At 42.9% G+C, this 13,831-nt stretch overlaps 1 protein-coding gene and 1 long non-coding RNA gene across 7 annotated transcripts in view; one reads left to right on the top strand and one right to left on the bottom strand.

Annotated features, from left to right (window-relative positions):
* PDCD1LG2 (programmed cell death 1 ligand 2) overlaps positions 1-13,831 on the bottom strand; it is a 92,200-nt gene that overhangs the window by 32,144 nt on the left and 46,225 nt on the right. For 4 of the 5 annotated variants that reach the window (XM_027105827.1, XM_027105826.1, XM_027105829.1 and 1 more), the window contains exon 6: positions 9,191-9,240. In XM_027105827.1, coding sequence (XP_026961628.1) covers positions 9,191-9,240 — 50 coding nt within the window. Of the gene's footprint in view, positions 1-5,698; positions 5,824-9,190; positions 9,241-13,831 lie in introns of all 5 variants that reach the window. The other variant, XM_027105828.1, reaches the window with a different exon arrangement.
* LOC113620111 (uncharacterized) lies at positions 10-13,825 on the top strand. 2 transcript variants are annotated; one of them, XR_003432667.1, is made up of 4 exons: positions 10-107; positions 2,637-2,821; positions 8,934-9,015; positions 10,667-13,825. It is a non-coding gene; the product is annotated as an uncharacterized LOC113620111 (long non-coding RNA). The 2 variants fall into 2 exon arrangements; XR_003432666.1 differs by lacking the exon at positions 10-107 and having other exon boundaries at positions 2,412-2,821.

Raw genomic sequence — 13,831 nt, 5'->3', positions numbered from 1 at the left:
CCTCTGGTTTCCATTCCTTCAGTTCAGGGGAGAAAGGAGATTGCATCGGTGATAGGAGGGTGAGGTTGGAGTATCTCTTCCTCAGCCACCTTCTGGACAGTTTGCAGGTCAGTTTTATTCCTCCGTTAAAGCCCACAGCTCCAGGGGGCAGCCCTTTCCTGTTGCTGTTTTCACCAGTGTTCTGGTAACTGCTCCCTCCCCTTTCCCCTTCAGGCTGAGGCTCAGTCACTGGTCCCTGCTCTTTTAGTCTCAGGATGCCTAATATCCCTCACTGGTTTCCCCTCATCCTGCTCATGTCTTTGTAAAGAGTAAAAACTTGTAAACTTGCTTCAGTTACCCCCCTGTATGTGCCCTCTGTCTCCTGCTGAGACCTGACCAAGGCACCCACGCCTGGTGAGTAAAATATAATCTCCTTTGCCCAGAATTCATGACTCACGATATGGCCCCCAACAATCTTTCCCCTTATCCCATACCTGGCTCTTGCCAAATGAGGATCACATGCCTTCTCCTTCAGATGCCTCACGTCTTCCGGTCTCTCTGCCTTCCCTCCCGTGTCCCCTCTATCTAGAATAGTCTGCTATTTCTGTTTCTGCCTGGCTCAAATGTCACCTCCTCCATGAAACTTTTCCTCCTCCCTGATTATCCCCAGCCCAAAGTGATATTCTTCCCCCCATCTCTGAACTTTTGTGCATTATGTGTACCTCTTGTAAGTCATAGAGAACCATAAAAAACACAGAGACTTCTCACACCAGTAAAAATCTATGAGCACTGGTGAGTGAGGCCATTCCTGATGCCCCCAGCCCCTTCTCCCTCCCTGGGACAGCTGTGCTCTGTGTGGAAAGGAAGCATGATGTGGGGTGGGCATTTCTGGGGATTCTGTGGCCAGATAAATAAGGTGGGCTTCAGAATAAAGTGATCATAGAAGATCACTTCTATTACATGATTTTCCAAATATGTTCCAAGAAGCACGAGGTACCTTGGAAGTCTTTGCAGGGACCTATGGAAGGGTCTTTATATCCTCTATCCCAATTCTGCCACTGTTTTAATCTACTTTTGTAAGATAATAGAAAATATATATATTGGTCTCGGCCCCCAATTCCTGGCACAGAGTTCCTAAAACCTTTGTAATTTCCTAAGTGGTAAGAGCACTAAGAGCATCTTTTCTTCTAATATTTGGTCCTGGTTCCTGATACAGACCTCCTAAATCCCTTGGACTTTCCTGGGTGGTAGCAGTGTCTTTTGGTCTAGTGAGGTGACTCTTGGTGGGCTGCTGGATGGGTGCTGGTCACCAGAAAGACCAAGCCATAATTAGAAGTTTGGAATTTTCAGCGCCACCCCCTATTCTGCAGAGAGGGGAGAGGGGCTAAAAACGGAGTTAATGATTCATCATGCCATTAAAAATCCCCAAAGGAAGGGTTTTGAAGAGTTTCTGGATTGGTGAACATGTGGAGGGGCTGGGAGAGTGGCACATGGAGAGAGCATGGAAGCCGTGTGTGCCCCTTCCCAAGCAATTTGCCCTACACATTTCTTCCACCTGGATGTTCATCTGTATGCATTATCATATCCTTTTGTAATGAACTGGTAAACCTAAGTATACTATTTTCCTGAGCTCTGTGAATGGCTCTAGCAAATTAGTTGAACCCAAGGAGAAGGGCATGAGAATCTCAGATTTATAGCTGATTGGTCAGAAGTACAGGTGACAACCTGAATTCATGATTGGCATCTGAAGTAGGGTGGGAGCAGTCTTGTGGGACTGAGCCCTTAACCTGTGGGATCTCATGCTATCGCCATGTAGATAGTGTTAGAATTGAGTTAAATTGTAGCACACTCACATCGCCAGGTAGATAGTGTTAGAATTGAGTTAAATTGTAGGACACTCACCTGGTGAGGCAGAGAATTGCTTGGTGTGGGGAAAACCTCCACACATCTGGTGTCAGATGTGTTTGAGTGTGATAGTAGTGTGAGAGTAAAGGAGGAACATAGGAAGACGACTCAAACTTTTCCTACTCAGTATATATAGGTTTTCTTTCTAATATCTCCTTTTTAAAGGCTTATAAAAAAAGATTGGGAACCACTGGAGTAGGAAGGGGGAAAGGAGACACATCCATGGTGCCATGATGGAACGCCAAGGTTGTGGTCAGTTCTCAGGTGGAAGTTCTTAGGGGGAAGACAAGAGACTCAAGTAAAAAAACAAAATAAAACAAAATGTAGAGATTGGATCAATTACTAGAGGATATATAGAAAGCTGGCCTCTTTTATTTTAATTTTAACCAAACTATAGCAATGAGAACAGGGTTTTGAGTACATCATCTCCAATACTTCATTGTAAGACTCTTGGATGACTCATGTGCTTAATTCATCCTTATAATTCTCACATGGCCTACCAGACACAGAGTCTTTCAAATAGCAGACACAGTACATGTTTTAGAGCGAATGAATGAATAAATAGTGTTATACTGGGGATCATAAGATCTTTTATTTATTTATTTTTTGTCATTATTTCATCAAGAAAGTCACTTAACATCCCTTAGCCCCAGTCTCACCATCTCTAAAGTGGAGAAGTCAGGCTACATGGTCTGGAAGCTCTAAGAAAGCATGGTTTGATGACTAGAATAACTCTTTTTTTTTTTTTAAAGGAAGCATGATACATATCTATGGTATCAGAATCCACTCCTCAAGTTATACTGCTTGACAGCTTGGTTGCCTGCATAATAGCAAGAAGCCATGGGCCTGAACAGCATCACATGAGTAAAGTTAGCTGCAAGAAGAACTTCCACAAATGGAAAGGGCAAGAACAAGTCCCAAGACTTCATCTCCCGAGGTGATGCTGAGTAAGAATGTGAGGGCCCAGGATGGCTCCTGGAAAGCCTGGAACCTAACACTGTCCCCACAGGGGTAGTTTTAGGGGTGAGGCAGAGTTGGGGTGACAGAGAATGCGTGTGGGAGAGTGACAGCCCCGAACTGGCTGGGCCTAAGCACTTCCCGGTGGGCTCTGTCTTCAGACTTCATGAAGCTGAGGTAAGAGTGGGGGTGGCCTTAGGTCTCTTAGTACAGGAAAAGTACATCGAGGTGGGAGGAGGTGCAAAGCCTGGAAGAGCCTCTAGGTCAGGGGTCAGCAAACGTCTTCTGTAAAGGGCCAGATTATAAAAAATTTAAACTTTATGGGCTATACGGTCTCTGTTGCAATTATTCAACTCTGCCATCAGAAGCAGAGGAAGGGGTGTGAAATTTGGGGGAGGGTGACAATATGAAAACAATGAGCATGGTTAAGTTTCAATAAAAATTCAATAAAAATTTTGTTTATAAAAACAAGAGGGTATTTGACCCCTGGCTATAGTTTACCTACCTTTTTTTTGTTAATACAAAAAAAAGATAGGTAAACTAGGTAAAGAGGTAGGATAGTAGAGTGTTAACTGTGGTTGATTCTCATTAATAGGTGCCTACTAAAAGTACTACAGATGTTCTAGAAATCATGATAAGTTATTCTCTTTTGAGCTGGAAAACTCAACTAAAACAAGATGTTTTATTAGTGAGCCAAATTTGGTCCATATCAGTCACCTTCTTTAAATTTATCACAGAATAAACTAAAAGAAGTACTGACAAATGGACAATAAAACAAACACCAAATACCCAATACTTTCATTAACAGTAATATCTCACTTCATTGCATTGACTAAGTAGACATAAAATATGTACACTTGGAAGCGGCCAGAAAATAATGCTGTGACCATGTGCTTAAGAGTAGTACAGACTGTGTGTACAATGCAGAGGGAAAAAAAAGATGGGTGAGTTGGGGGAGAGAGTCTTACAGATTAAGAAAGGGAGTACAGTGTAGTGTATAGGCGTGGGCTCTAGACTGGGATACATGGGTCCATTTACTGGACCTTGTATTTACTAGCCATATGGCCTTGCACAAGTATCTCGTCATCTCTAAGATTGGAGATGGCGGGGGGAAGTATATACCTCATAGGGCTACCGTGAGGATTAAATGTTAGTACCTCTAAAGTGTTTAGAACAGTGGTCTGGCATTATAACAATAATAATGCTAATTATTATTCTATATTAAGATAGATCCTGCAAGAAGTTTGAATTTGGGTCAGCAAGAAGGAATGGGGAGGGCATTCCAGGCAGAAGATACAACATGAGCAAAGGCACAGAGGTAGGAATGAGCTTGGCATGGGAACAGGAGAGGGAGAAGGATGCCCTGAAAAGCCATGCAAAGGAGTTTAGATCTAGTCTAGAGACAGGAGACTGGCATGATGATGAAAACAGTGTAGGGGGAATCGGACCTCACAGAGTGTGCCGGCTCCACTCAAGGGGACTTTCCAAAGCTATCTGTACATTTTAAAATGTCTCACTGGGAGTTGGTAAGGAAACAAGATATTAGATAAGTCAAATCTATTTCATGTAATCTCTTCATTTTACTGAGAAGTAATTTCCAAAAACTGTAGTTTGATTTTATCAAGTAACATTTGACTACAAGTTTGTTTTTCTTTCCCCCTCTAGATCTACTCAGATATTCTTTATTTCAAAATACATAAAGTGGCAGAGTCTGATGCCACAGATGTTCTTTTGTTGCTGAAAGGTTGAGAGGCAGTGAGCTGAGAAAAAAATCCTGCTGAAATATGCAAAAAACCCTAAATAGTTAGTCTGCACGAAAATCTGGGGTGGCAGCTACATGGATGAACAGGTATTAGACAGAGCCCTGGTCATTTGGACAACTCCAATGACCAGAAAATAGATGGCCACATACTTCTATTTTTAAAGGCTCTGAGAGGTCTGATAACTTGACTTATTCCAGGCAAAATGTTCCCCTCAACTCCTGATGCCATGATGGTTAATTTTATATGTCAATTTGCCTAGACTAATGTGCCCAGTTTGGTGAAATGTTAGTCTACATGTTGCTGTGAAGGTGTTTTGTAGATGCGATTAACATTTACCGTCAACTGACTTCTTTTTTTTTTAAGATTTTTTTGATGTAGACCAATTTTTTTTTTTTTTTGCGGTACGCGGGCCTCTCACGGTTGTGGCCTCTCCCGTTGTGGAGCACAGGCTCCGGACATGCAGGCTCAGCGGCCACAGCTCACGGGCCCAGCTGCTCCATGGCATGTGGGATCTTCCCGGACCGGGGCACGAACCCACATCCCCTGCATCGGCAGGCGGACTCTCAACCACTGTGCCACCAGGGAACCCCTGATGTGGACCATTTTTAAGGTCTTTATTGAATTTGTTGCAATATTGCTTCTGTTTTTATGTTTTGGGTTTTTTGGCCCTGAGGCATGTGGGACCTTAGCTCCCTGGGATCAAACCCACACCCCCTGCATTGGAAGACAAAGTCTTTAACCACTTGGACCGCCAGGGAAGTCCCTACCGTCCACTGACTTTAAATAAAGCAGATTACCTTCCATAATGTGGATGAGCCTCATTCAAACAGTTGAAGACCTTGAGAGCAACAACTGAGGTTTCTCAGAGAAGAAGGAATTCTGCCTCAATACTGTAATGTAGAAATCCTACCTGAGTCCCCAGCCTGCTGGCCTGACCTATAGATCTGGGACTAAACATTGCACCTTCAGCTCTTACCTGAGTTCCCAGCCTGCCAGCCTGCCCTACAGATTTCATACTTTTTGGTCTCCTAGCGGTTCTGTGTTCTGTTTCTCTGGAGAAGCCTGAAGTACCCCTCACCCCCAACAACACGTACCAAGTTTTCTTGGCTGTCCAAACACTGGGCCCCAGACCTAGCCTCTTCCTATTTCTCAAATCAGTATCTCCATGTCTGGCTCCCTCTTCTTCCCAGGGGATATTATCCAAAGCATTAAATCCATTCTAAATAAAGAGTTAATAACTGATGAACAACTTTTTAGGGAGGAAATTAAAAAGCATCTACTGAAAATCTAACACATTGGTATTTGTCTTGACAAAACCATAAAACATTATGCTAAGTAAAAATGAGTTATTTGTTCCTTTAATACTTCATCATTAGTGATCATCAGTCAAGTTCTACATTTTATGCAGCTCTAAACATGATTACAAAGACTTGGATCAATCTGAAAATAACTCTGAATGCAACTGAAACATGTAGAACACAAAATAATGTCATGTATGTATGTACATGACAAAGATGAATGGAAATACAGACAAACGCATAATTGTTTTTTTTTTAATATATTGTCAAGGACCATGACTTTTCCCACCCCACACCCAAGGCAGACATTATTCATTCATCAATCACCACACTTTCCATCTAGAAATAGTCTCCCAAACCATCCTTATCTCTGCTCTAGGCATTCCCTGCACCTGACATGAGGCCTGTTTGCCCTTCTGGATTTGGTCCAACTTTCTCAATTTACAGTTGACAAAACTCAAGCACAGAGAGGGGGCAGATCTTACCTAAGGTTGTGTAGCTAGCTCACAGAAAAACTTAAATCTAAATGTCTTGAATTTTAATTGTGACCTCTTTTTTTATAAAAATAAATATTTCAGGCATAAAATAAATTATAGAGAATAATGTAACGAACATCTGTATAACCACTACCCAGTTTGAGGTTAAATTTGATGTTTATCACTTCCATACTATTTTTGTACTTTTATATCACATGACTGTTTCCCATAAACACTACTTAGGGGTTGTTTGCATGTGTTTTTTTTGTTTTGTTTTTTCTTTTTGCGGTACGCAGGCCTCTCACTGCTGTGGCCTCTCCCGTTGCGGAGCACAGGCTCCGGACGCGCAGGCTCAGCGGCCATGGCTCACGGGCCCAGCCGCTCCACAGAATGCGGGATCTTCCTGGACCGGGGCACGAACCCGTGTCCCCTGCATCGGCAGGTGGACTCTCAACCACTGCGCCACCAGGGAAGCCCTATTTGCATGTTTTTAAACTCTCTGTCATTGGTAATATGCTATCTGTATCTGTCTTTCCTCTCCAACTTATATTGTTCAGATTTATTCATCTCAAAAATACATCTAGTTTTGGTGCTTTCATTTTAATTACTGTCTAGTCTTCCTATTCAACTTTTCTCCTATTGATTCATATTTGATTATTTCTAATTTGTTGCTATTATAAGTAATAGTACCGTGTACATTCCTATGTGTGTCTTCTATGATGTATATCTAAGTGGTCCTGACTTATTTACACTGTACCACATATTCTCAGGTAAGTGCCAAGGAGGGGTGAGGGAGAAAGAGGAGAAGCATCACTCTCTCACCTCCCTGACTCTCCCTTCCTCCAGGTTAAAAGGTAGAGACTGTGACTATATATAATTGTGGAGGGGCGGGGGGCCAGGCAGGGGGAGGAGGGAATTAGTCCCATTTCTTTAACTTGATTTTTGATCAAGATAGTTACTCTATTTTGAATTTCAGACACCATTAAAAGAGGGTTTGAAATTTTTCTGTTTATAAGGAGCTGTACTGGTTAAAAATGACTGTGATACACTGTTAATCCAAAGAAGTCACTTTATAACAGTGCAACATGCAGACTATGTGGCAGGCCATAGGATAGACATTTAGGTTGGCAGCAAGCTTTTGAGTGTTCAGTTCTCCAAATAGGTGTTTCTGCCTTCATTACTCAGATCCTAGGCTCTTTCCTGACAATATTTTCTCTCTAGGAAAGAGCTTGAAAACTGGTCATTGACAGGCTCAATTAGCCTACGGGCACATTTTATTTAGTTTGTTTGGTATTTGAAATACTTTCAGCCAGCATTTAGTAATTAGGTTGTTTTTATATAAAAATATGGATTTCCATCTTCTCAGGCAATGTTAGGCTAGTGCTAAATTGACATGGAATATACTCTCCAATTTGTTGAAATCCCTCCCCCACTCCCTATCAGGTTATACTAGACAGTGTTTACTCATTTCATCTGCCTGGCCCTAGTAGGCACCTGAGTTTATTACCTCTGTGCTCAGGACTTCCACTATGCTTTCTTCCTTATGCTGAGCCATTGAAGGAGTCGCTTATACACTCTGACCTCGTGAAATTCAGACAAATATTGGGCCTCTCCCATGGAAACTCACATGTAGGCCAAGCAGATCAATTTATAGGAATATAGGATTTTTGTTTCTCAAGAAATGAATGTTTCTATCAGGCCTGCCAGTGTTGATCTGAAAGTTTTCTGAGTCAAGAAAATCTTGTTGCTGATTCAGAAAAGCTCAGGGTAACAGTCCGGCCTAAGCTGCAATTCTTTCCTGGTGCTGTGCCCAGGGATGCGTGTACAGTCACAGGATGTAGTTTCAAGAATCGCTTTCAGGGAAGTGGTGGAGACAGGGAGGGTGCAGGAGCCTCTTTTCATTTCATTCTTTTAAGTTTCATTTTGTGCTTCTAAGCTGCCATGTCTGATGCATAAGCCAGACACAGACCCTGGTATCTGAAGGTTTTCTAGGGTTATTTTCACAATTGGTCCCTCTGGAATTTTGGGGATATATTCAACAGAATTTGAAAATGAACAGTTCTGAATATTCTGACTAGCCGATACATAGTTATTTAGAAATTTCTATGAATCGCCTATCATTATTTTGGTGACTCATAAACTTGTGTGTCACACCATGTGATCCCTAGATTGCAGGGAAAGGCAGCTTTCCCAAGAAAGCCAGAAATACCCATTTTACAATGAGACCCAGGCCTGTTGGTCCCCAACACACCACTTCCCCAGGGTCTAAGCTTTTCATCCAATGAGCCTGAATGATTTCAGCAATCCTACTTCTCCTAACCTCCAGATCACATCCTCTCTCTTCCACAAAGTCCAGCTCCATGCCTGTCAACCTCGTGACATACTTCTACATCCCCAGCAATGCCCCTGACACACAGCCCCCAACAGTGTACTTAACAACTGTTGCAAAAACATCAGCTGTTGATTGTGCCACAGTAGAATATCTTCTCCTTACTGTTAAATTTAACCATGCATCTAATTTTGTGAGCCCAGATGTCCTGTGCCTTATTTTCTAGGGGTGCTTAGGAATACAGACAGACGAAAGGCTACAGAGTTGTTCTTTGGCTATACAAGACACCATCTTGTTCTCCAAGAAAGGTATGGAACAACACAGGGTTGCAAGAAAAACGGGCTAAAAATGCCACTTAACAGGAAGATTCTGCACGAGCCTAAACTATTCAGTTGCCCTTGGTGCATTAATAGAGGTTATTTCTTAATTCACGCTGGGAGAGGAAAGGGGGTGAAAAAGAAAAGAAAAATCATGATTACTTACAGCTCTGTCCACTTCCCTCCTTACCGTGGTGACATATCTTTTTGTTGTGCCTGAAAAAGAAAAAATCCAGGGATGGGTTAAGATTAACGAGGAAATAGTTCTGTTTATAGGCTAAACAATGGCAGAACAAAAAGTAACTTCAAATAAATCCACATATAGAAGTCCAAATGTCCACCGTGGTTTGAGACCTCAGGCTGAATACGACGAAAAACCATACTCTTAGGAGAAAATTGTGAAGAAAGAAGGCCCCCACTTACTTCCCATTCTGTTGTCTGCCTCTGGCCCCCAGGTACTCAGAGGCTGAGGGGCTGCTAATTTGGGTATTCAGCCCAGGAAATGTCTCCGAAATTATCTCTCCCTGTTCTGCTTTAGTCCTGAATACCACTTCCTTCCTGTCTTCCCTAAACAGAGCAGATGGTCTGATCAATTAATTTACTCTAAGGTATAAATGACATACTTGTTCAAAGTAATTCCTGGGGCAGAAGCGCAAGTTCACATGATGGGACGCTGCTGACCACTGTTTCCCTGGTTTCATCTCTTTCTCAACCGCTGATTTCACATGTTCCCTCCCACTCTGATTTTCTTCCAGGGCTTGATGCCCATGTCCTACAGTTGCCTGGGCTCCTGAACTCAATCCATCCCTAATTCTGCTTTTGCTCTGTACATCAGATTCTTTGTAACTCCCTCATAACCATCCTGACCTTGGCCTGGACTTAGAGGGCTTCTATCCCACACGGCAATCTCCTCCAAGAGTGTTTGTATTTGAAAGGAGCCCAATGGTTAGCCTATAGAAATTGCCCTTGAATGTTGGAGATTGAGTGAAGGTCTCTAATGCCTGAGGTCAGTGCTGCCATTCTCTGTGGTTCTCATGCAAGCATTAGCCAGCATATTTGGCCTTTGGTTTAAATCCCTGCAAAGTCCTGGCTCAGTCTTTTAGGGCAGTGCCACTCAAAATGTGGTCCATGGGCTGGTACCAGTGGGTGAACTGATTGTTAACAGTCTATGATGAGATAGATACAAAAATCAAGTATAAACATTTAGAAACTTTTATAGAAATTCTTTTAATATGTTTTGTTTTTTAATGATCATATTTGTTGAAATATATATTTATTGAAATATCATATTATATTTATTGAATCCAGTAGAAATTGGAAATACTGCTCTATCCCACAGAGTAGCTACTAGCCACATGTGGCTATTGAACACCTACAATATGCGAGCACTTAAAATATGACCAGGGACTTGAATTTTTATTTAATTTAAATAACGACATATGGCTACATTGTACAGAGCAGGTTAGCATACATATCTGCACATGGGAGGTTAAATGTCTAAAATTTTGTTTAACGTCTATATATGCCAGGTAATGTTTTAGACACTGGACATATACTGATGAATAAGAGAAACACAGTCCCTGAACTCAGGAAATTTAAAGATTAGCAGATGAAGCAGAACTTGACATTGTTTTTGTAATAGAAGGCCAACTTCTTTTCTGGAACCCAGCAAGTCACCCTGCAGCCGTAAACTATTGAATGGTTCCTCTTAAGTGGAGATGGTAAACAGAACCCTGTATGGACTGTCAACAGCCTCCCTATACACCTTGGTGTGCAGAGCTGGTTGCTGAGACATAGGTGGGTAAATCTATTTAGGAGCCAAAGAGCCTTCTGGGTGGACCTGTTTATTTTACTCTGATAGATTTAGAAGTTTGGGACAGCAATGTCACCAAGAGGAACTCAAGATAAGGCAGTTAGGACTGATGTCGCAGGCTCAATGCAAAGGCTGAGCGCAGAAGAGGCTGGCTGGGCACAGCTGCTGTTAATGCAGGAAGCCCCTTCTGCCACACCAGCCCATGAGAATCTTGCTTTAGGAGCAATGGCAGAACGTGTGAGGGGAGCCAGAAGAGTTGCCATCCTGCATCACTCTGGTCTGTGTGGGGATCTGGACTGGCAAGGGTACCTTTGTGTGGTGGACAGAGATACCCAGAGGGAACAGAGATGTTGCACGGCAGTAGAAACAGCTGCAGCTCAAAACCAGTGCCCTCTGGTGAACTGACCTAGCTCCCCAGTAGCCTTCCTGCCTGTTTTGAAGCAGCACTGACCCTGGGGGCTAAGCAAGCCTTCTGACAGTCTGTGGGAGGTGGGGAAGTACATACTGTAAGAGGGAGACACTGGACTTCTTGCTGAGGTAGGCAGGTGGGTACTTGAGGATTTGGAAAATTAAAAGGGATGCAATTCCAAGCTATTAAAACAGGCCGTAAGTATGTAATGTGTGCTGAGTGCATTGAAATGAGAAGTAGGTGCTATGGAAATATCTAACAAGGGGATTTGAAGTAATGGGTGTCGTGAGGGAGTAGAGTCAGGGGTGGGAGTAGAATCAGGGAAGGCTTGATGAAGTGACAGCTTAGCTAAGATTCAAAGGATGACTCCAACTCAGGTGGACAAAGAAAAGAAAGTATTTTAGAAAGAGTGAATATTATATGAGAAAACTCAGAATTGCAAGAATGAGATACCTCTGTGGACCAGACAATTCTGTATGGCTAGAGCTTGGAAAACAAGGGTACAAAGCCGAGATGTGAGTCATAGGACCAGGGACTTGTTGGGACTTCACCCAGCGAGCAGTGAGAAGCCATGGAAGAGGTGTGAGCAGAGAAGACATGGTAGATTTGAGAATTTAAATGCCTGTTCTAGCTAAATTGAAAATAGACCACATTGGAGGCAGGAGTGGGTGCAGGGAGACAAGTAGGAGGGTTCTGCCCTAGTCCAGGTTGAACCACAGTCGTGGCAGTGAGGTTGGATCAATAAGCTGGAAAATGTTGTTCTCATATTGCTTCCTGCATCAGATGGAAAAAACACCTCAAAGAAGTTGAGTGATTCGTACAAGATCCTAGAACCAATATGTGGGAGCACCAGGTCCAGACCTAGCTTCTGTCACTGGTTTAAAGCTCTATCCAGAGTACCAGAACTTCTCAAGCTTCTTCTGTGACATGAGTTTGTCTACATGGCAGATGCATTTCCACACGTGTATCTGTTTACTCCCTTGCAAGAAAGCAGATCCCAAAGCACAAGAGTTAGAGAGGGGGGTTATTACATAGGCAACGGTGATTTCACTCTGGTTCATTAAAAACAGAAAAGGAATCATTTGAAAATGTATTCACTTACCTCTTATTAGTAACAAATCTCTCCCACTCCAGTTGGTGCCTGAGACTTGCACCCAGCTTGAAGCTACTGATAGCTTCACTTACTCTTGAGATTGGGATGGGAGATAAGGGGAGGATTTCTTTTTTCTGCTCTATCTTTAAGGAATGTTGCTCCATTTCATTTTCCCAAAGAGAGTAGGGACAGAAGACTCTGCTGCTCATTTCTGAGGTGACTAATGGGTTCTCAGGTCCCAGGTCTGGGACCTTGGTTATAAAGTTGTTTCTGAGAGGTACGTACGAGGGAGGTAATGAAAGAATGCAGAAGGTAAGATTTTGATGAGCTGCATCTGTCATGACTCTCTGAGGTCATAGATTTGCAGAAGTGATTCTGTTTAGTCAAAGTTCTTTGGGGCAAGACCCTGTAATTCCTCCTTTATGGTGAATTGCCCTTCCCCTCCACTTCTATCCCCTCTCTCTCTCTCTCCCCACCCCATTTTTCCTCCTTTCCTCCCTCCCTTCTTCCCTTCTTCCTTCCTCCCCAACCCCCCTCTTTCTTTTAACAATAGTTCTTGGATGCTGGATTCCATAGTAGAGGGTTTTGTGGTTAATACCCAAGCTAATGCACACATAGGTCAAAGGAAAAATTATGACAATATTTCACGGCAGATGAGACTATAGAAGTTAGACTGTAGACGTAGGATAACAATCACCTAAAAGCCCCCCAATTCTCAAATAGTGACCATTCCAAATTCCTACTGAATTACTCCCAGATGCATTTTCCTTTTCTATAGGCCATGTTTAGATCTTGGGAGGAGCTCACTGGGTGCTGACAAAGGAATAGTTTTAGAAAGCACCAGATAGGCCTGCAGGTATTCTGGCATGGGCTCAAGGGCCACAGGCATCCTCTGTCCCAGCTGTCACAATAGAATAGGAATGGGTTGGTGAGCATGTGACAGGGTGAGGAGGGAGCTGCTGAAAGACCTCAGGGTACCACCAATCATGTGCTTTCCCTACCCCCAGATGGCCTCATACTTTTTTCCTTTCCTTACCCAACCAGAAGATTCAGATTCTTGTGGGAAGGAGGAGGGCTCAGCCCAGCTCAGACCCAGAATGGAGAAAGGAGGAATGAGAACTAAAGGAATCCTCATAAAGGATCCTGGCATCCTCCCACGAGTGAACTCTGACCACATACTCATCTGTATTGCGAAAATAACACTGATCTCACGAGGCTAATGACATTTTCTTGGCTCAAAGATCACAGCAAACAATTTCGGCCACAGGAACAAAACATTCCTTTAAAAATATTCAGTGTAAAGATTCCAGCTCACTGAAGACTGGAGCCATTTTTTTTCTGGGGGAAAAATCATCAGGAAAAGCCCAAAGCAATTCATAAGCCCTGCGTGGACTGAATTTGAAGCTGGGCAGCTGTAGGGCAGTGAGGCCAAGCAGAGCCTCACAGTGCAGATACCCAGTCCACTCAGTTACCATGAATGAAACTCACTTAC

This window comes from Aethalodelphis obliquidens, unplaced genomic scaffold (assembly GCF_003676395.1).
Source record: "Aethalodelphis obliquidens isolate GAN/ISIS:26980383/991018 unplaced genomic scaffold, ASM367639v1 scaffold7, whole genome shotgun sequence".
Lineage (NCBI taxonomy): Eukaryota > Metazoa > Chordata > Mammalia > Artiodactyla > Delphinidae > Aethalodelphis > Aethalodelphis obliquidens.
The sequence above is the reverse complement of the archived record's forward strand: the minus strand, read 5'-3'. Positions and strand labels throughout refer to the sequence as shown.